The 21,607-nt window shown below is 34.8% G+C and overlaps 1 protein-coding gene across 5 annotated transcripts in view; it reads right to left on the bottom strand.

Moving 5' to 3' along the window:
- Window positions 1–21,607, bottom strand: part of TLK1 (tousled like kinase 1) — a 149,118-nt gene that overhangs the window by 49,198 nt on the left and 78,313 nt on the right. For 4 of the 5 annotated variants that reach the window (XM_081814201.1, XM_081814197.1, XM_081814199.1 and 1 more), the window contains 7 exons: window positions 13,966–14,041; window positions 10,736–10,782; window positions 8,523–8,618; window positions 6,946–7,035; window positions 5,847–5,939; window positions 1,356–1,466; window positions 1,117–1,253 (listed from right to left, as the gene is read on the bottom strand). In XM_081814201.1, coding sequence (XP_081670327.1) covers window positions 1,117–1,253; window positions 1,356–1,466; window positions 5,847–5,939; window positions 6,946–7,035; window positions 8,523–8,618; window positions 10,736–10,782; window positions 13,966–14,041 — 650 coding nt within the window. The remainder of the gene's footprint in view (window positions 1–1,116; window positions 1,254–1,355; window positions 1,467–5,846; window positions 5,940–6,945; window positions 7,036–8,522; window positions 8,619–10,735; window positions 10,783–13,965; window positions 14,042–21,607) is intronic. The other variant, XM_081814198.1, reaches the window with a different exon arrangement.

Genomic DNA, 21,607 nt, shown 5'->3' with positions numbered 1-21,607 from the left:
TGAGTTTAGTAGCAGAGGCTCTTACTCATTTAACATGCAAAAATCATGGTTTCTATCCCAAATATATCTCCTATTCTCTACCTTTCACTGTCAGCATTTTAGCTCAAGCCTAATCACCTTAACATCTGGATACCTCAGCTGTCAATAATTTATCTTCCTTCCAATATTAGGCCCACATTACCACCAGTTATCTTTCTAAAACTCAATTCTGACCACACACACTACATACAAACCTTTAATAGCTCCGTACTACCATAGAATTAAAAGCCAAACTCTCTAGCATCACAAGAACTATGTTCTTCATTATGGTACACCTATCACCCAGCACAGCTGGTGTTGAACAAAAGCTGAATAATCAACTGTGAGAGAGAGAAGGCCATTCTGTGCGAAGTCCTGGAAACTAGTGTTTGAAACAGCAATGTTTATATATGGAGATACAGTTTTGTCTCCATTTTCCATATAACTCTAGGAAAACTGATGTAGATGCTGGTACTACTCCTGTTTTTGAGGTTTAAAAAAATTTTCCAGTGAAAACAAAAAAGCAGCACAGGTCCTGGCTCCTTAATACATAGTCAATCTATCCCTATCTACCATCATCTGAACTCAATTTCTGTTTTAAAGTTTGCCTCAGAAATGCTAAAGCTACATATTCCTCAACTGATTTATGAATTATTGTATCTGAAGCAGAAGAGAAAAAGTTCCTGTCTTTTCCACAGGAATAGAAAGCAGGCAAGGGCTGAATATTAACACTGAAATAAGGACTGGAGAATGTGGAAAAAACTAAGTAGAAAAATCCCAAGATACATATATATGTAAATCTTCCAGTGAAAATTAAAATTTCCTCCCAAATCATCTATATAGCTAGAAGATCAGTTTATATTTTGGAAAGTCATACTTAGAATAATATATCATATAGTATGGATGAATGCTAACTAATCAAGAAGTCTGCTAAAGCTGAAATTGTAATACTTTTATGTTCCTTTCAAATGTACTAAATTCTGTGATTTCAACAAGCAGTAAGGAGTAGAAATAGAACATAATTTCAAATCTATAATCTTTGGAAGTAACAAAAACTCAAAGGAACGCTACATTTTTTAAAATGTAATAATGACTAACTTCACAAGATTCTGAAACGCAAAACCATCTGTCCATTGTTCAGTAAATGAAGCACCATGTCTAACTGTTGTGAAGTGCCCAAGGCGTAATCGGTCTTGCATACTCTTCTCTCTGCTTGACAGTTTTTCTTGTGTACTCTGAAAAAAGGAAAAATCATCAATTTTATTCATTTAAATTTAAAACTGTACAAGGTGAAAAGGGGCCAGTGGAATGAAAAGGAAAATTCACTGAACTTTTACCTTTTCAATAAGCAGCTTCTTGCTCATTGATATGCACTTATTTAATCGTTCTTTGTATTTTTCAAGTAATTTTTGTTGTTCATCTATCTGCCGTCTGAGATCACAGTTAGCCTACAACATAAGTAAAAATAGAAAAGGTCTAGAATTTGTGTATATGAGACACTTAGGAATATTCTTACATTCTGAATAAATTACATAAAAAGAAAGGATTAATAAATTAAGTATTTGAGTATGATGTTAAATAATTTTTTTATTTCTTAAAGATTTTTATTTATTTGACAGAGAGAGACAGGTGAGAGAGGGAACACAATCAGCGGGAGCTGGAGAGGGAGAAGCAGGTTTCCCGTGGAGCAGGGAGGCCGATGCGGAACTCAATCCCAGGACCCTGGGATCATGACCTGAGCCAAAAGCAGACACTTGCTTAACGACTGAGCCACCCGGGCGCCCCTAAAATAATTTTTTTTAAACATCTACTAACCATGTGTAATACTGTTAAATGCTGCATAACTGTGCAGCATAAAGTACATGGAATTTGTATCCATACTCCATGGGTTCAAATCAACACCATAAGGTATGTAACCTTGGCTAAGTTATTAAGTCAGTTATCTGAAACTTAAGATTTTTTTTTTTTTTTTGTATTTCTAGAACAGGGGCAATACCAGCTACTTCACTTAGTTAAAAATAACTAAAATATAGTATACAAAATGTCTAACACTTAAAAATAAATGTGAGTTCTCTTCCATATTTTTTAACTGATACTTTTTCTTCATTAAACTTGTGGATGGCACTATAGATGCCTACCCAATAGCTAACTATTTCCACCATCTTTCTTGGCAACAAGATATCAATTTTGTTGACTTTGTAGTAAGCCACATTGCTCAGGGAAGGGGCCTTTCTCTAAGCTCAGGAGATGAGCTGGATTAGTCTAGTACAGTGACAAAAGAATAACCTGGAGGGCTTCTTGTAATACAGATTGCTGGGACACACTCCCAGAGGAGTTTCTTTGTAAGTGGGTCCCCAGTAGTGGATGCTTCTGGTCTGGGAATCAACTTTGAGAACCATAGGTCTAGGCCAATCATGGTGGAAGGCAAAAGACAGTGGCATAATATATTGCAAATGCTAGGAGAAAATACCTGCCAATTTAAATTATATACCTAATCAAAGTGTTTTTCAAGGAAAAGGGTAAAATAAAGAGACTCTCAGAAGAACATAGATGGAATTTAGCAAGAATGAACCCACTTCATTAGGTGCAATTCAAACAAAAGCCCAACAAACTGCATGTGTGAGACAGTCTTCCTCAACAAATGGTGTTGGGAAAATTGGACAGCCACATGCAGAAGAATGAAACTGGACCATTTTCTTACACCATATACAAAAGTAGACTCAAAATGGATGAAAGACCTAAATGTGAGACAGGAATCCATCAAAATCCTAGAGGAGAACACAGGCAGCAACCTCTTCCACCTTGGCCACAACTTCTTGCTAGACACATCTCCAAAGGCAAGGGAAGCAAAGGCAAAAATGAACTACTGGGACTTCAAGATAAAAAGCTTTTGCACAGCACAGGAAACAAATGACAACCTACAGAATGGGAGAAGATATGTGCAAATGTCTTATCAGATAAAGGGCTAGTATCCAAAATCTATAGAGAACTTATCAAACTCAACCCAGAGAACAAATAATCCAATCAAGAAATGGGCAGAAGACATCAACAGACATTTCTCCAAAGAAGACATCCAAATGGCCAACAGACACATGAAAAAACGCTCAACATCACTCAGCATCAGGGAAATACAAATCAAAACCACAATGTAATACTACCTCACACTGGTCAGAATGGCTAAAATTAACAAGGCAGGAAATAATAGATGTTGGCGAGGATACGGAGAAAGGGGAGCCCTCCTACACTGTTGGTGGGAATGCAAACTGGTGCAGCCACTCTGGAAAACAGTATGGAGGTTTCTCCAAAAGTTGAAAACAGAGCTACCCTACGACCCAGCAATTGCACTACTGGATATTTACCCCAAAGACATAAATGTAGCGATCCGAAGGGATACCTGCACCCCAATGTCTATAGCAGCAATGTCCACCACAGCCAAACTATGGAAAGAGCCCAGATATTTATCGACAGATGAATAGATAAAGAAGATGTGGTATATATATACAATAGAATATTACGCAGCCATCAAAAAATTGAAATCTTGCCATTTGCAATGATATGGATGGAACTAGAGGGTATTATGCTAAGCAAAATAAGTCAATCAGAGAAAGAGAATTATCATATGATCTCACTGATATGTGGAATTTAAGAACAAGGCAGAGGATCATAGGGGAAGAGAGGAAAAAATGAAACAAGACAAAACCAGAGAGGGAGACAAACCATAAGAGACTCTTAATCATAGGAAACAAGTGAGGGTTGCTGGAGGGGAGGGGGGTGGAGGGATGGGGTAACTGGATGACAGACATTAAGGAGGGCATGTGATGTAATGAGCACTAGATATTATATAAGACTGAGGAATCACAGGCCTATACCTTTGAAAGCAATTAATACATTATATGTTAATTAACTGAATTTAAATAAAAAATGATTTAAAAGTTAAAAAAAAAAAACACACACAAACAAACAGTAACCCATTAAGAAAAATGAGTAAAAAACATGACTGGTTATTTCTCAGAAGAAACACAGTTAATAAATATTTTAAAAGATGCTAGAAAATAGAGAACACATAATAAAAGATAAAAGACACTGTTACATCCACCAAATTGGCCAAGAAATTTATTGTATCTGATTATAGAAACCCTTAGCAAAGATAATAAGCAACAAGATTATTTATTGCCCATTGCTGATAGGAGTGTAAATTAATCCAACCGCTTTGGGGAAAATTTGGCATTATAAAGCAAAATTGAACATGTGCATGCCATGTACTCTGGCCACGTCTCTCTTAAAGCATATAATGTTACGATGAATTTTCCCACATTTCCCCTAGAAGACATGTACAATAATGTTCTTAGCAGAACTGTTCGTATTAGCAAAAAGTAGAAATAAAATGTCCACCAAGAGCAGAAAAAATAAATTATGGTATATTCATATAGTGCCTTGCTATATATATAGCATGAAATGAACAAAGTACATGACAATTCCACATACAATGTTTAGTGAAAACAAGCAGAGCAAAAGGGTACAGACAGCGTAATTTTATGTAAAGTTCAAAAATAAACTGAAGGGCGCCTGGGTGGCTCAGCTGGTTAAACGTCTGCCTTCAGCTCAGGTCATGATCCCAGAGTTCTGGGATCAAGTGCCATGTCGGGCTCCCTGCTCAGCGGGGAGTCTGCTTCTCTGACCCTCCCCTGGCTTGTGCACTCTCTCTCTCTCTCTCACTTTTCTCTCAAATAAATAAGTAAAATTTTAAAAAATAAACAAACCGAAATATGTTAAGAATGTACAGATACATGTGATAAAACCATAATAATAAGGCATAATAAATACAGAACTTAGAACAGTAGTTAATGGTAAAAGAATGTGAGTGACTGGGATGGGATCAGAAAAGGCAAGCTGGATGTTTCAAAGGTGTCAGTAATTGTGGTAGGATCATAGATAAGACATTGGTTTTATTAAGTTTCTATACCAATAGTTCTCAATGCTGGCTTAAATTATAATCATCTGGAGAAGCTTTGTTTTGGTTTTTGTTTTTTGGAGGAGCTTTAAAACTACCAATGCCCAAGCCCACATCACATCAATTTAATCAGAACCCCTCAGGATGGAGTTTAGGCATGGGTACCTTTATAAAGTGCCTCCCATCCTTCCCATTTGGTGATTCTACTGAGCAGCAAGGGGTGAGAACCACTGCTTCTTACCTTACTCACGTTATAAGTATTTTTTGATATGTCCTTTTATAAAGTTTCCATTAAAAATCTCACAGGACTGCAGTAGTTACTTCATCTTGTATAATATCAAACGTCAGGTTTATAACAAAATCAATTACCTTTAAAACTAACATGAAATGGCCATCGGTCTTATGATAGCTGATCAAATAAAAATAAATTTTACAAACTTCCCTGTATTTCTCCAACTGTTTCTCAGTTTACATTTATTTATTAAAGATTTTTTTATATATTTTAGAAAGAGCATGAGTGGCAGGAACAGAGGGAGAGAGAGAAAGAAGCTCAAGCAGACTCCACTATGAGCCCATCTTGGGGCTTAACCTCATGACTCTGAGATCAAGACCTGAGCTGAAACCAAGAGTTGGACACTTAACCGACTGCACCACCCAGATGCCCCTCTCAATTCACATTTAAAGAGCTAATAATTTTCACTTTAAAATAGTGATTTTCACGTACTTAAAACTACCAGAAAAAGCTTATTTTTTTCCCCAGCTAAAGAATATTTTACAATGCTAAGTATTTCCTCAAGTTTTATTACTGCCAAATAATTTACTCAATTTTCTCCCCCTCCATGATTTATTATCCTTATTACCCTCCAAGACTACTTACCCTGAGCAAGTCATCTATACGACCTTCCTTCTTTTCCAGGTCCTGGTTTTTATTACTTTCTAATGCTGCTAATTTCAGCATTGTGAGATCAGTCTAAATGAAAGAAAGCTATTTTATTATCTCCATTATACATATCATTGCATGCAAATATAAAACTAGATTTTAGTGCTTCTAAAAACAAAGAAAATATTTGAGTTTGTGTATATAAAAGTTATCCCAAAAAGTCTTAGCACAGTTTTAAAGTTTTAACATCTTCAGAAATATAAGTTCTATAAGCTTACAAAGAAACGTTTAAAAAACTGATTACTAAAAGTTTTAGAATATTGTTATGTTCTTCATTAAAATTCAATACAACCACTGCTTTGTGCTATCAACTCTGGTTGATTTTTGAACATGGCAAAAACGTTCATGAGCTATTCATTGACTGAAAGCAATGTACTTGTAATCCTAGCCTAAAGATCATTCAAAGAAGTGTTGATGCATGTACAACAGCTTGGACATGACCTAACAGAAAAGTCTAATGGCAATAACTGGAGTAATAAGGTGGCTAAGCAAAAGATCTACTCTTCCAATCCCCGCGGTCTAATATAGTAAAATCCAAAACCTGTCACATGTAAAACGTTAAAATGAAAAACTTAGTACTCAAAATTCATAAAATCAAATAAGCATAAAAGATATCTAATTTTCAAATGATATCTGTAAGTGTATAGCATATATGAATATACACAGACATCCAAAATGACCTACTTTAATGCTCACTTATGACAAATATAATAGCTTTAGGAAAACACTGATTATATGTATTTGGATGGTATGTTCAAAAAGAAGCAGTAAACAAAAACTGACATGTCATGCTTGTTCTGTTTATTTAATATCCTTATAACATCTGCATATTTAATCTGCATGTAACAAAGGATAAGCTGATAGTAAACTGGGTGTTTCAATTCCTTACCCCCTACAAATTGTTTTTTTGTTTAGTAATTCGCTTTCCTGATGTATAATTTTACTTTATGACTGTGTCTAAAACAAAGAGAAGACATCTTAGTTATTTGTACTAAGTTTCTTACAAATCATACAAAAAATTTTATTCACTATTTACCTGAGTAATTTTAAAGGATAACTGCTTTGGTTGTATAATAGGGTGGTCCCCAAAAGCTAATGCAGTAGGAGAAGGGCTATTCGGTCGAACCTTAGAAAAAGATTAAAATTTTTACATTAGCAAGAAAAAGATAGGCTTTTGCTCAGCAACAACTACTTAACACTTCTTAAGTTTTTATCAGGATAACAACTGAATCAAAACATAATTGATTTTTCACAACTTTTAATCATCATTTTATTCAAGAAGCACTCATTTTTAGAGTACCCTCCCTTACATAAGGTACAGTGGAAAAAACAACCATATATTCCCTGCCCTCAGGAAGATTTCATTCTAGAACCATAAAAAAATTTTTAATGCTTTCAATCTGTTAAATATAACAAGGCGAAATACAGTATTTCAAAACAAAAATATTAAAAACAGATGATGATGGTTCAAAAAGTAAAACCGAAAAGATCCTAATATAGAACTCTTAGTACCAAGGACAATAATGCACATCCATATAGGGTATAATATCAATTTACTGATGAGTTTCATGGTTTATCTAGTTACTAGTTTTAAAACACATCATTGAAAACAGACTATATCACTGTACCAATGCCATCACTTTAACTCAAAATTATTGTTGAGTCTGACACTTTATTTTGCGTATGGCAATATGATGTAGCCAAGGTACAAAAGGAGTAAGACACAACTAAGTGTGTGTCTACAGGCAAGGCATAGAAGGGGACACTGGAAGTAAAAACAGGGTACTTGAAAAAAATAAGAGATACTCTGATTTTAAAAAATCTTTAATTCATTTTTAAATTACTGAAAGCCAATGCTGCTTTTCTGGTTAGACATTAAATTTTCATATAATAAAAGTAAAGAAAAAATGAAATCCAATAAGCAAAACAATGCATATAAATAGAACTAGATCTTAAAACACTAGCAACAAACCAAAAAGTTGTAAGATAATTTTTAGACCCAAGATCCTTCTCCTATGTTGAACTAAAATGATCCAGGGATAAAGGGTGCCTACCTTTCTCTTAAGGAGAGTTAGAAATTAGAAATCAGTAATTGAATATGGACTGATACAAGAGTATTTGTTGTAGTCCCATAGGCTCGACATCATTCTTTTATAGAAACTTCACTTCTTGGATATAATTAATTCAGGAAATCTTTAACTTAAGGATCTCACTTGAAGAAATGAAGTTCTAACAGCATCAGATCATTAAAAAGAATTTAACTGGGCACCTGGGTGGCTCAGTTGGTTAAGTGACTGCCTTCGGCTCAGGTCATGATCCTGGAGTCCCTGGATGCTTGGGACTGCTCAGCAGGGAGTCTGCTTCTCCCTGTGACCCTTCCCCCTCTCATGTGCTCTCTCTCTCTCTCATTCTCCCTCTCTCATAAATAAATAAAATCTTCCAAAAAAAAATAAAAATAAAAAATAAAAAGAATTTAACTTACCTCAGAGAATGATTTTCTAAAAAGATAAATACAAATAAATATATGTAGAAGTTTTCAATGAAAAGTTAATCTGTATACATATATACATAGGTTCAGCAGACAGAAGACTATCTACACATGTAAAAACTTACAGATGAAGAAGGAGTGGAATGTGAATGTGAATTTTGAGGAGAACGGATCGCAGCAGGTATGCCTCTTACTGGACTTGAGCCATTCCCACCTTGGTACTGAGAAAAAAAAAATGAAACATCACTCTTTATTAGAAGAGGTTTAGCTAGATGTTATTTTTGACATGACATTAAGAATTAATTTAAATATATCTTCTTTTAAATTAAATTCGGTAGTGATTTAAATGGGTCAAGAAAAAGCAAAACTATGGTCAGTTACAGCCGAGTCCTAAAAGACTAAAGAGAGAATACTGATCACAAGAATGTGAAAAGACTGTTTAGTAAAGACCCTTATTTCTTGAACATTCTGACTATAATTTGTTATTGTGGCAGACTCAAGATAAATTAATTTCCCCCAAACAATGAACATATATTTCCTTCAAATTTTAATACAGTTCTGTTATAAATGTTTGTTGAAGGGGTGCCTGGGTGGCTCAGTCGTTAAGCATCTGCCTTCGGCTCAGGTCATGATCTGAGGGTCCTGGGATTGAGCCCCGCACTGGGCTCCCTGCTCAGCGGGAAGCCTGCTTCTCCCACTCCCACTCCCCCTGCTTGTGTTCCCTCTCTCACTGTGTCTCTCTGTCAAATAAATAAAATCTTAAAAAAAAAAAATAAATGTTGAAGCAGTATAATCCCTAATGCCCCTAAATTAACATATTTACAAGTAGATATAAGTGAATGTAATAAACCATCTTAAAACAGAATCATCATTCTCAAGATCTGTTAAAAATCCAAATGTTTGTAAGTACTATATAAAAAATTACATAGATCAAGTCCCTTCCCTTTAACAGCACAAAATCTTATAAAAATCAATCTTTCTTTTATGCACAACATGCATTACAGTGCATGACATAGGTGCATATGAAGAGAAGCCACCGAACGTATTCCATAGCTACCTCTCAAATTTCTCATGTTTCTCTACCAACAAAAGGAGGAGAAAACAATTCACTGCTACTGGCTTTCTCTCAGGGTATTAAGAGAAGAGATGAGGACCTCCTAGTGTATTTTCCTGTAACCTAGGGACTTTGTCTAATTTCTTTTTTAATCTACAGTGCCTAGCAGAACTCATGGCACATGAACAGCATTCAAGAGACTTGAGATTTATTTATCTGAATTGATCCAACCTTTGGCAAAGATTGTTAACTGATACTAACACTGAGGGACTGACCTCAACTAAAGAGGCACTAGGTCAGCAACACTAGACCATGGTCAGCAACAGTTTTAGCGTAGATTCTGTAAACCCAATTAAGAAAAACAATGGATGGTAAAAAAAAAAAATTTTTAATGCAGCCCTTCCCCTGACTGGCAAATTCTGCTCTCACACTCAAGTAATATATTTTTCAACTGAGTAGATCATGTTTGTTGTTTTAACAATCATATTAACGTTCCATAATATGAAACTGATAGCCAAAAGTATTTATGTGTAGAAGTAAGAAAATATTCTAGACAGGGTAAGAATCTAAATTTACCACTATTTATTATTTTCAGGGGCTCTTAGGTTCACACTTCTATCATTATTTAATTTCCATCTATAGGGCTCAAATGTTGCCGTGGTGCTATCCTCAAGGCTGCAATGACAGTAGAAACAGTTCTAAACTAGAAGCTATTAGACTTCAACTTTTCTTTTTGCTCTTCCTTTTTTTTTTTTTTTTAAGATTTATCTATTTGAGAGAATGAGGGAGCATACGTGCACACATGCACGCAGAAGAGAGGGACAGAGGGAGAAGAAGAGAATCTTAAGCCGACTCCATGCTGAGTGGGGAGCCCTATGTCGGGCAGGAACTCACAACCCTGAGATCACGACCTGAGCTGAAACCAAAAGTCAGATGCTCATCCAACTGTGCCACCCGGGTGCCCCTCTTTGCTCTTCCATTTAGAATTTGACTTTAAATAGGCAACTTTACATCTCTGGTCCTCAGTTTCCTCATGTAATATAGAAACACTAATACCTACTGTACCTATCTCCTGGGTTGTCATAAGCAAATATGTGAAAAAGTACTTTGAAAATTACGATGTGACATTCCAATGTAAAAGTAAATTTTAAAGTTCCTAGGAAGACAGAACATTACTGCTCTAATCAAGTAGATAATCAAAAGTTGACCTTGTGCTTCAAAGAAATTATTTCAACCCATAGTAAAATTATATTAAGAACTGAAGATATTTGTTAATAAACTTACTTCAAAATAGTCACTAATTTTGTGGCCACGTCCCCCAATACTTTTTCCTAAAATATAAAAGTAAAAATTTTTTACAGATTTAGTCATGACTACTTATCATATACTATATCAGAAAAAGAATGTGTCAAACTTAATTTCCCTAATACACATAAAAATCATCTGTTTAATAAAAAGAACATGGTATTTTAGTTGGTTAGTGAGGGACACTGAAAAAGTTATATTAAGAGCCCTCAGAGGGTAAGATGCCAATTTCAGAAATCCAAAAATCAGATGACATTTCAATAGTAACATGTCAATTGTTAAAGTTCCAATTACTGGAGAATCAAATAAATAAATGACATTAAAGGATCTTGTTTTTACAACTACATTATTCATATTGCTTAATGGCTATAATTTCATAAAAGCAAATCAATGAATAAAAAAAGAAAAGTGGCAACTGCATAACTGACAAACCAATTCATACCCATAAATAAAAAAGCTTTGATTAACACAAAACCATACAAACTGACAATAACATGCTTTAACATGAATGTTATTTTGTAAAATGTTTTGATTTTCTAAAAAGTATTCCCAAATTAACAGGATTTTTTTAATAGACTAGATTTTAAATATTGCTCTTATATGACCATATTGATACAGTGGGTCCAAATCATTATATATCGCAGTTCTTTAATTAAAAGTTTTGCTCTAAAACGGACTCTTCATCACTTTTATAAATATTGAATTAAGAAGGTGCTAAGTAAGAAATACAGTGTTAGAGATACTTTTTTGGATGAGAGGCACCCACCCTTCAGTGGAACTATATAAAATACATGATTTCTTCAATACAAAGAAAAACTGACAATACACCATGAAATCAAAAGCTTTGGATAATACAAACATACATATTTATCAATTCAATACTGACTTATATTTATTTATTCAATGAATATTTGAGGGGTTACTATGTGCCAGGCATTACTGAAATGAACAAAGGTTACATTTAAAAGTTCAACAACCTTAAATTCTTTTGTGGAACAAGAAAAATTAAGTAAGTGCCCAGGACTATAAATGGTACCTAGAAAGTTTGAACAACAGTTTTGTACAGATTTACTTAGAGGTCAGAAAGGACTGTAAAGGTTTTACAGGTATACCTTGTTTCACTGAATTTCACCGACACTGTGGTTTTGGGGTTTTTTAAAACACAAATTGAAGGACCTTGCATTGAGCAAGTCTACAGGCATCATTTTTCCAATAGACACCATTTGTTCACGTCATGTCTCTGTGTCACATTTTAGTAATTCTCACAATATTTCAAACTTTTTCATTATTATATGTATTTGTTATGGCAATTTGTTATCAGTGATTACAACTCACTGAAAGCACAGGTGACAGCATTTTTAAGTAAATTAATATATGATGTTTTTTAGATACAATGCTACTGGCACACAAAAGACTACAGTATAAACATACTTTTATATACACTGGAAAACCAAGAAATTCATTTGACTCGTTTACGGTGATACTTGCTTTATTGTGATGGTCTGGAACCAAACCTGCAGTATCCCGAAGGTATGCCTGTATACCCAAGGAATTTTCCTTCCACCTATAGAACAACTTTCCTGCAGATTCTGAAGAAGGTGCTATTCTTTAAAGACGACAGAGATGGTTTGGGTTGCCTATCCAGAAGCTATGTCCCTAATTCTTTTTCCCTAACTGAACCCAAACTTGGCTCTGTTAATTCCCTCCCCCTACATAACACATATAATATCAGGGGAAGCCAACTCCTATCTGGCCTCCATCCTAGTTCCCCTCCCCTCCTGATCAGAAATCCAATTTTGTTCAGGTATCAATCATCCCTTCTCCACAAAGCCCACATTTCTAAAAGGAACTTTACCCACTTTCAATTTCAGAGATGGACCTGGTTTTTCTAAGGGCAATAGGACGTATGTTGGACATAACTGGCTAAGGAATGAATGGACTCATGACCCAATTCTGGCCGACAAGATTACTGGAGAGGTTTGCTCTGGACTTGAAGCTTACCTTCAAAGAAAGAGGGGGAAAAAACACAGAAAGCCAACCTCTCTCTAAAGCAAATACAAGTGTGAAAGCTCAAGTAAATCCAATCAAAACTGACAACCATTCTAAAAACATAAGAAAATCAGACAATTCTTGTGGAGAGCAGACCACAAAGAAATAAACATGGATTCTTAAAAACATAGGTTGAATCAACCAACCCAGAAGTCCCAATTTGGGACTGCTTTTAAGTGAGTTTTTAAATCTAAAGGTGAAACTATCATAACTAATATAACTTTACACTAAATAAAGCTCCAAGTCCACTAACCACAACCTGCTAGAACTACACTAAGACCAAAATTGAGCTCTGAGCAGACGGAGATACAAAGTACTACACATCTATAGAAAGATGCTAGAGTGACTAAAATTCTTCCTTCCACGCAGACAGTTGCTGCGAATACATTCCTTGATGCCAATGCCACATGTAAGTACTAGTAAGCCATGGGTTCCTGGCCCCAGTCCTTACAGCTAAAGAGCGGCTCCAAAACATGTAATCATATGTATAAAGTCATTATATATGACTTAAGAGCCAATTTATTGTATTTAATTTTGAGTGGCCAAATTAAATGACAATACTATTTTGTTGTCCATTATAAGAGTTTTGTAGATGACTTGAAAATCACCTTCTTAGCCTATATCACAAAGGGCAGGTATGTAAGAAAGAATGAAGAACAGGTATGGAAAGAAAAAGATGATGCTTTAATAAGCAACTCAATCATTTTTATACAGTCTTTTTCTTTTTTAAATAAAAGGAATAAGCAAGCTTTTGGTACTTGCACTTTAAAGTGACATCTAAAGTTCTTATTCAAAGACAAGAAGCCATTTCAATACTGTAATTCAGATAAAGAAAGAAAAATGAAAGGTGATAAGGTAATGTTTGCCAGGTTTGGACATGACACTTGCCTTTCTAATTCTCAAGTAAAAAAAAAAACGGGAAATGTCAAAAAGCCTAAAAACAGTAACCATACACTACCTGTGGTACAAAAGATTTCAATTTCATATTATTCTTTCTTCTGGGAAGTACATTTATAAACTATTATTAATGCATAAATTTATAATAGCTATAGAAATGATAAAAACATAATATGACTTTTACAGTTAAGCTATATTAATTGACTAACAATCAGATTAATTGTAAATACTTATTTGGCTCTGAAGGATTTTGCTTCACTTACCCTGACTACTTTCATTCTGGTTTTCTGCTTTTCTCTTTCTTCCTCTGGATGATTCCGATTGTTTCTTCTCTGGTGTCTACAGAAAGCAAGTTAACAGAATTTAAAGTTACAGTTTTACATACACAATTATTACAGTTAGTATAAAAATTATTTTTATTTCAAAACAAAAACTATTTTGTTTGTTAGTGCTCATGCGATGTAAATGTATAGTTACCTATATACAATTTATTTAAAAGATAAAATTTCCTATGTAAATTTTAAACAAAGTATAGAAGTCCTTGTACACATTACTTGAAATTCACATTTATAGAATTTGACTTGAGATGGATGAAAAATCTGAGAGTAAGCAGCCTTTTAAAGCACCCTTCACTGGATTGGGCAAAACACAATAAAAACAAGTAAAGAAAAAAAACCCCTATGTTTTTCCTATTAGTTTTCTATTATTCATACATACTTAGTTTATAAAAGTAAACTTGGATGAAAAAGAAAAGAGCAGAACTCAAACCCCAATATATATATACAATCCCTACGATTATTATCTAACAATTAGAGCAAATTCATAGATTATGCTCTAAATCAGGGGGCAGCAAACTACAGCCCAATGGCCAAATATGGTTAGCCACCTGTTTCTGTAAGGCCCATTATCTAGGCATGACTTTTACATTTTTAAAGAACTGAAAAATTTAATAATTAAAACAATATTGTGATATGAAAATTTTAAGAAATTCAAATTTCAGTGTCCATAAATAAAGTTTTATTGGAACACAGCCACACTCGTTCATTTATGTACTGACTATGGTTGCTTTCACACTATGACAGCAGAGTTAGTTCCCAGAGAGACTATATGGTCCACAAAGCCTAAAACATCTGGTCCTTTACCTAAGTCTGCAGATTCCCAACCCTAGATGATTGCTTCTTTTCAAATTAGCATTTTCATCAGGCTAAAAAGTAAGTAATTTTTGTGGAGTCTGACAAGCTGTTGTGCTTAGTTAAAAATTAAAACTAAGAGCAAAAAGCACAATGCAATGGCACAAGGCCCTCAAATTCTAGAAGCTTGGCAAGTATGTCTGGTGCCAGAACAAAGAATGTTTGAATGAATGATACAACTTAAATCTCTAAAGGCAATGCAGTCCCCAAACAAGAAAGGGAAATAATCCATATTTTGTTGTCTCTGAGTAGTCTATGATTAAACAGTACAAATGACAACACATAACCTAACTTGTGTTGAGCATCTATGATTCCTCTTTAGTATTATCATGGATTTTAAATTCTCTCACCCCCATTTTGTCAACATGATAACAGATTCAGAGAGGATGAAGTGAATGTTCTAGTGTCTGAATTCTTTAACAACAGGAGTTCTATCATCTCCCCATCTTACCCTCCCATTTCCTCATGCCTAGCATACAGTTATCACTTGATAAATACATTAATGTTAAATAACTTATTCAAGGTAACCAGGATTTAAATCAAATTCAATTCTGTATTCCCAAGGCTCTAAATGCTATACGTGCCCTATATCAAGAACTGAATGAATCAACAATACAAAAACATTTCAAAATTTTATCAAGTTTGTAAATAAAATTCATTATGTCCAACAAACTGCCTACATGTTTTCACAACACAAACCAGAGATCTTAAAGAAATCCACCCTAACTGGCGATCTACTCAGGAGGTAGACTGATGTACCAGCAATTTAGGGTAAATAGGTCATTAGTTATCAGACTCAGACAAATAATAACCAATCTTTTTTTTTCCTCAAAATAAAAATAACACCAAATTAAAAACTCTAAGCTAACATTTTTATAAAGAACCTTAAAATCTATCTTAAAAGAGGATTCCCAAATAATATTTATTCACATCCTTCCCTAATCTGTGTTAAAAAAAAAAATGTAATTTAAGATCAAGAAAATACGGTTTTTCACAACAGTTTAATGTATTAATTTTTAAGCATGGCAGGATCCCATCTGAATTCCATCTTAAATCTTGACTAGCTACTTTTGAATAAACAACAAGAACAAAAAATCACATAAAATAACACAATTCTGAAAGTTATACTGGAAACATTTTCTATCTAAATGTTTCTGTATCATTTTCTAAAATATATTCCAAGGAACAGTGGATCAGTTTGGTTGAGAGGCTACATTTTAAATGCAGAGGACAGCAGGATGGTTCAACTGGGGTGAGCAAAGTTAGATTTATTTACCACAAAGCTTCTAAATGATAACAGTCACTGGCTATCTCCAAAAGGGGAATGGGATGGAAAGTTACAGTGTATGAAGAAATTCTCAAACTTATTTGGAATAACATTCATTAAACACTTTACTGAATATATATTTGAAGATACTTAAGGTCTTTTTTTTTTTTTTTAAGACCTATAGATTACTTAAGTAAAAACTTTGAGGCAAAATTTCCCTACCTAAATTTTAAATTTAATGGAATGGGGAAGTCCTTTGAGGGAAATGTCATTTTGTTAAAAACAATGAATGAGAAAAACCCAAATGCATAATTATTACAGTTAAAAAAAAACAACAAAAAGGCCAACAGGTTTACCTCCTTTAAACCAGAGAAGAATTTGAGGAAAGAGGGGGTAAGGAAAAAGATGACAAGACTAAAACTAATTTTAAGACTATAATGTATGACTAGTGCAGGTAAAGAAGTTGGAAATAGGTAATAAAAAAATGAAAAGTTGAACAAAATATAAAACAAAAAAGGAAAACCAAGATATAACTAAATTCACCTATAAATGCTTCCATTATGAACACACCATATTCTGTCCCTTCCTATAAACCCTAATCTTTTTTCACCCATGTCCTAATATTACCACCTCATTCCTTACTCTCACCTCAGATTATTTTAGACTTGTTCTGTCATCCCAAAAGAACCATAATTTCCTAAAAAGCAAGTACCATGGGTCTCTGAAGAAGCACAGATTGAGACTAAGAATCAAACTCTGGGTCCATTATTTACCATAACTCTCAGCATGTTATTTAACCCAAGACTCCAATTTTTCTTTTTCTTTTTTTTTTTTAAGTAATCTCTATGCTCAACATGGGGCTCGAATTCACGACCCCGAGGATCGAGTCACATGCTCTACTGACTGAGCCAGCCAGGCACCCTATTCTCATCAATTTTAAATGTGGTAATACAGGTATAGGACTGTGGGGATTAAATAAGAAACACACCAGAAACATACTTAGTACACCATCTGGAACAGTTGTGTACTCTATAAATGTCAGTAAGCACCCAATAAATTTTCTTATCTGAATGTCTATCCTATTATTCCAAATATCTGTGTACTTTCCTATTTCAAAACTTCAATCACATGTTAAATGATTAGCAGTTTCTTCCCAATAGCTTATAAATAACTTGTAGGGCTTGCAAAATAAGTGATGTTTCCTCTTTAAGGTCCCATTCAACTCTCTTCTCAACTATAAGCCACAGAACCAGCAGTCTAGGCCCTAAATATTATATCACTAACCTCAGGAAAAGGTGCATTAGTTTATTTTGTTTGTTTTAAATTTAAATCTGAACAATACCTATATTAAACAAAACAAAAATTCTCAGTGAAGGTTCTGCTAACAATTCTCCTGAGTCACTCATTTCTACATGGATTTAGGAATTTAGAACCTTGGGGATTTAGGATATACAGAAATGTACCAAATATTTAATCTCTAAAATGGCTCATCAGTGAAGAAAAATTCAGAATGCTATCTGTGATTTTCAAACTGTACTCCCAAGATACCTTAGGAAAGGAGGTTGTGCCTCAAAAGATGTTAAAGAAGAGGAAAAGGGAAGGAAGGAGCAGGGGGCTGAGCTAAGGCTCTAGCCTATCAAAGACACATCCTTATCCTACACCTCCACCTCTGTGCTTGCAAACACAGCATCCCTCATTTTAACACACTGAGGTCCCATATTAGACTTACTATGAAGAAAGAGTTCTATGGCTTAAAAAAGATTTGAAAAACCACTGATCTTGACCAGTGATTTCCTAGAAAATCCAAGGGACATCAACCAGGCCAGCTTGGCATTTGTACAAGGTGTAAAAATTGTGCATGTTGCATATTTTACAGAATGTTTTCAAGCTTATTACTGCTCTTGCTGATGCAGTCATTTCTTTCTTTTCTGTTTTTTTTCCTCAACTATTGCATTACAGTTTACCAGAAAATAGAAGGCAAAATAAATATGGAAAGCAAAATAATATGATATGGCTTTATTTATTTTTTAAAATTTATTCATTCGAGATACAGAGCGAGCACAAGTTGGGGGAGGGCCAGAGGGAGAGAGAGAGAATCTCAAACAGACACCACGCTGAGCATGGAGCCCAACGTGGGGCTCCATCTCACGACTATGAGATCATGACCTGGGCCGAGACCAAGGGTCAGTTGCTCAACCGAATGCACCACCCAGGTGCCCCTGATTTGGCTTTTAAAGTAAAGATGGAAAGACTATCAGAATTATAAAGAGTCAAAGAATTATGTCATACAATGGAAGAGTGGTTAGGAGAAAATGATGAAAGCAGGGAGTGGTATTATTCAATTTAGCTTTATAAATGCTAATTTGTAATCATACCAAAATCTGAATGATTACTCTGGCATTTAAATGTTCTAAGATATTAGAATTTACATGGTATTTTCTAGCAGTTGAAAAGTATGTTCAAAAAAGAAAAACAAATCTAAACGACTCAAGAGGCGACAGTGATATAATTACTAATGCTTCTATTTTATTTGGAATTTAAGTCAGTGATTATTAAACAAGGTTTTCAAATCTAATATGGGATCTTGTTTTATCTGGCTCCTCGACCTATTTTTAAAATAAAAATAAATGTGTTTCTTCAATGCAAATAAGACAAAATATAAAAAAACTACCATCTTAACACTGTCACAGAAGGAGGGAGATAAATCAGTACGGATTGTGCCATGATAACAGATAACCACCTCTATCAGCCTCCAAACAGAGATACTTAAAATTATTGGCATAAATGCATTATAGGAAATTTTAACAGTATGTGAAAAGATACCATCACAAAAGAGGAGGGAGTGGATGTTAAAATTTATTCTTTTTTTTTTAAAGATTTTATTTACTTGACAGAGAGAGACACAGCAAGAGAGGGAACACATAAGAGGGGGAGTGGGAGAGGGAGAAGCAGGCTTCCAGCCAAGCAGGGAGCCCGATGTGGGGCTCGATCCCAGGACCTTGGGATCATGACCTGAGCCAAAGGCAGACGCTTAACAACTGAGCCACCCAGGCACCCCTAAAATTTATTCTTTACCTCTACCTTAAGTACAATTCATCAGCCCTGACTGGACAACAAAAAGAAAAGTCAGAGATCATCATCTCTATTAAATTATTACAGTTAACAGACACAGATATATTTAATCTCTTCCCATTAAATGAGAAAATACTTTAAGACAGAAAGAAAAGTGGGGCGCCTAGGTGGCTCAGTCAGTTAAGCGTCTGCCTTCGGCTAGTTCATGATCCCAGAGTCCTGGGATCGAGTCCCGCATCGGGCTCCTTGCTCAGGGGGGAACCTGCTTCTCCCTCTTCCTCTGACCCTCCCCCCTCATGCTCTCTCTCTCTCACTCTCAGATAAATAAAATCTTAAAAAAAATAGAAAAAGTTACTCTATTATTAAATAATATCCATAACAAAATATTCAATCCTCCGTCTTGTCAGAATGTATTTTTTCCAACTGATTCATTATTCAAATACAACTCACTGGCTATTCCAATGATTCAGAGTTACTCAGGTATCAAATTTAAGGTCACTGTACTTTGAACAAATGGCATGACAAATTTTTTTGCCTGAAGCTGGTAATGCCAATGTTCAATTTTATTCCATATTTCTAGGCAAAATTTGTTGAACTAGATGTAAAACAGGAAGATGCTGGAGAAATCTGTTACTTTAATGGCACATATCAAAACTGCACTGAACTAGAAAGGAAAATCTGGAGCTTTATAAAAATAGTCAATGTAAAATAGATGTTCTATTCAAGAATATCAAATGTACAAGATACTGTTTCTTCCAACCTTTTGCTATAAAAATTTGGTTAGAATAATGCACTGTAAGAAAACTAAAATTCTATTGTAAAAATTTCTTTGCTGTTTTGCATCCAATTTACATTTAGCTAAAACTATCATGAAATATGTACATCCTAATTCAAGGATTTTGAGCTGGCAGGACCTGAAATTCACAGTCTGTCTCTGCCCAAGAGTCAAAACTTTAATATGGAGAACTATTATTATCTGGAAATGTTTGCTTGAATCTCTGACACCTAAAAGAAGATCTTTGTTACATTGCTGATTTCAATATTTAATATAAAAAGTTTATGTATGCAACATTTGGGGATCTTATCATTAAATAAGAGCATTTCCTTGCTGTTTGAAGTAAATCCAATAAACACATCAGCAATTTTGAGTGTAGCCTATTTTCTGCTGTACTGCCTTTATTATTTAATAATATGTATGATCAAAGATGGTAGAGAGCCAATAAGATAAACTTGGGTAACTACCCAATGAAAATGTGTGTTTACAGGTTGCTAAAACTGTGCCTGCTCACATCATTTTTAAAAGCCCGAAGGATTTTTACTCCCCTCACAAATAGACAATATCCACAAGCACATTAGCACCTAAAAGAATTATAAACTACCACAATCTTGGGCGCCTGGGTGGCTCAGTTGGTTGAGCGACTGCCTTCGGCTCAGGTCATGATCCCAGGGTCCTGGGATAGAGTCCCACATCGGGCTCCTGGCTCAGCGGGGAGCCTGCTTCTCCCTCTGACCCTCTCCTCTCTCATGCTGTTTCTCTCTCGCTTGCTCTCTAATAAGTAAATAAATAAAATCTTTTAAAAAATAAATAAATAAATAAATAAATAAACTACCACAATCTTACTCTCAATTTTTAAAAGCTACCTTAACTTGCCATCCTCACAGTCTGACTTCTCAAGCTCCTATAGTCTGGACCCATTTTAATTTGCATTCATGTATGTTTGAAGGAGCATACCAAGTCTTCAATACTGATGAAATGCAATTTTATTTGCCATTTTCTTACAATTCACAAAGCGTAACTATTTCTTGGCATTTTCCCCCTTCTATGACTTTCCCCTGAAGGCTTTATTTTTGAATAGTATAAACCAAAATTAAAATAAAGTTGGACTTTCTCTCCTATTCATATGATCTTTTAAGTTTTCAAATCATACAATCAGAATAAAACAGACATACAGAGCAACTGCTGTGAGAGGAAAAAGCAAATTTTCAAGACAACTTATTCTGGAACTGTTGGCATTTTGAGAGTACTTACAATAGTAAAATTTAGAACAGTGATTTCACAACTTTTCTCCTGGTGTGACACTCATGATGGAGTAAAACACTCCTGTATAATATCTCTATAGACATCTCCCTGAACATGAATCCCTAGATCCTTAAACAATTTATTTCTTTGGAATAGACACTTTTTTTTTTTTTTTTTTTAAGATTTTATTTATTTGCGAGAGAGAGAATGAGAGACAGAGAGCATGAGAGGGAGGAGGGTCAGAGGGAGAAGCAGACTCCCTGCCGAGCAGGGAGCCCGATGCGGGACTCGATCCCAGGACTCCAGGATCATGACCTGAGCCGAAGGCAGTCGCTTAACCAACTGAGCCACCCAGG

Source organism: Leptonychotes weddellii, chromosome 3 (genome assembly GCF_054177405.1).
Source record: "Leptonychotes weddellii isolate Sample4059 chromosome 3, ASM5417740v2, whole genome shotgun sequence".
NCBI lineage: Eukaryota > Metazoa > Chordata > Mammalia > Carnivora > Phocidae > Leptonychotes > Leptonychotes weddellii.
This window is presented reverse-complemented; position numbering and strand designations above follow the sequence as displayed.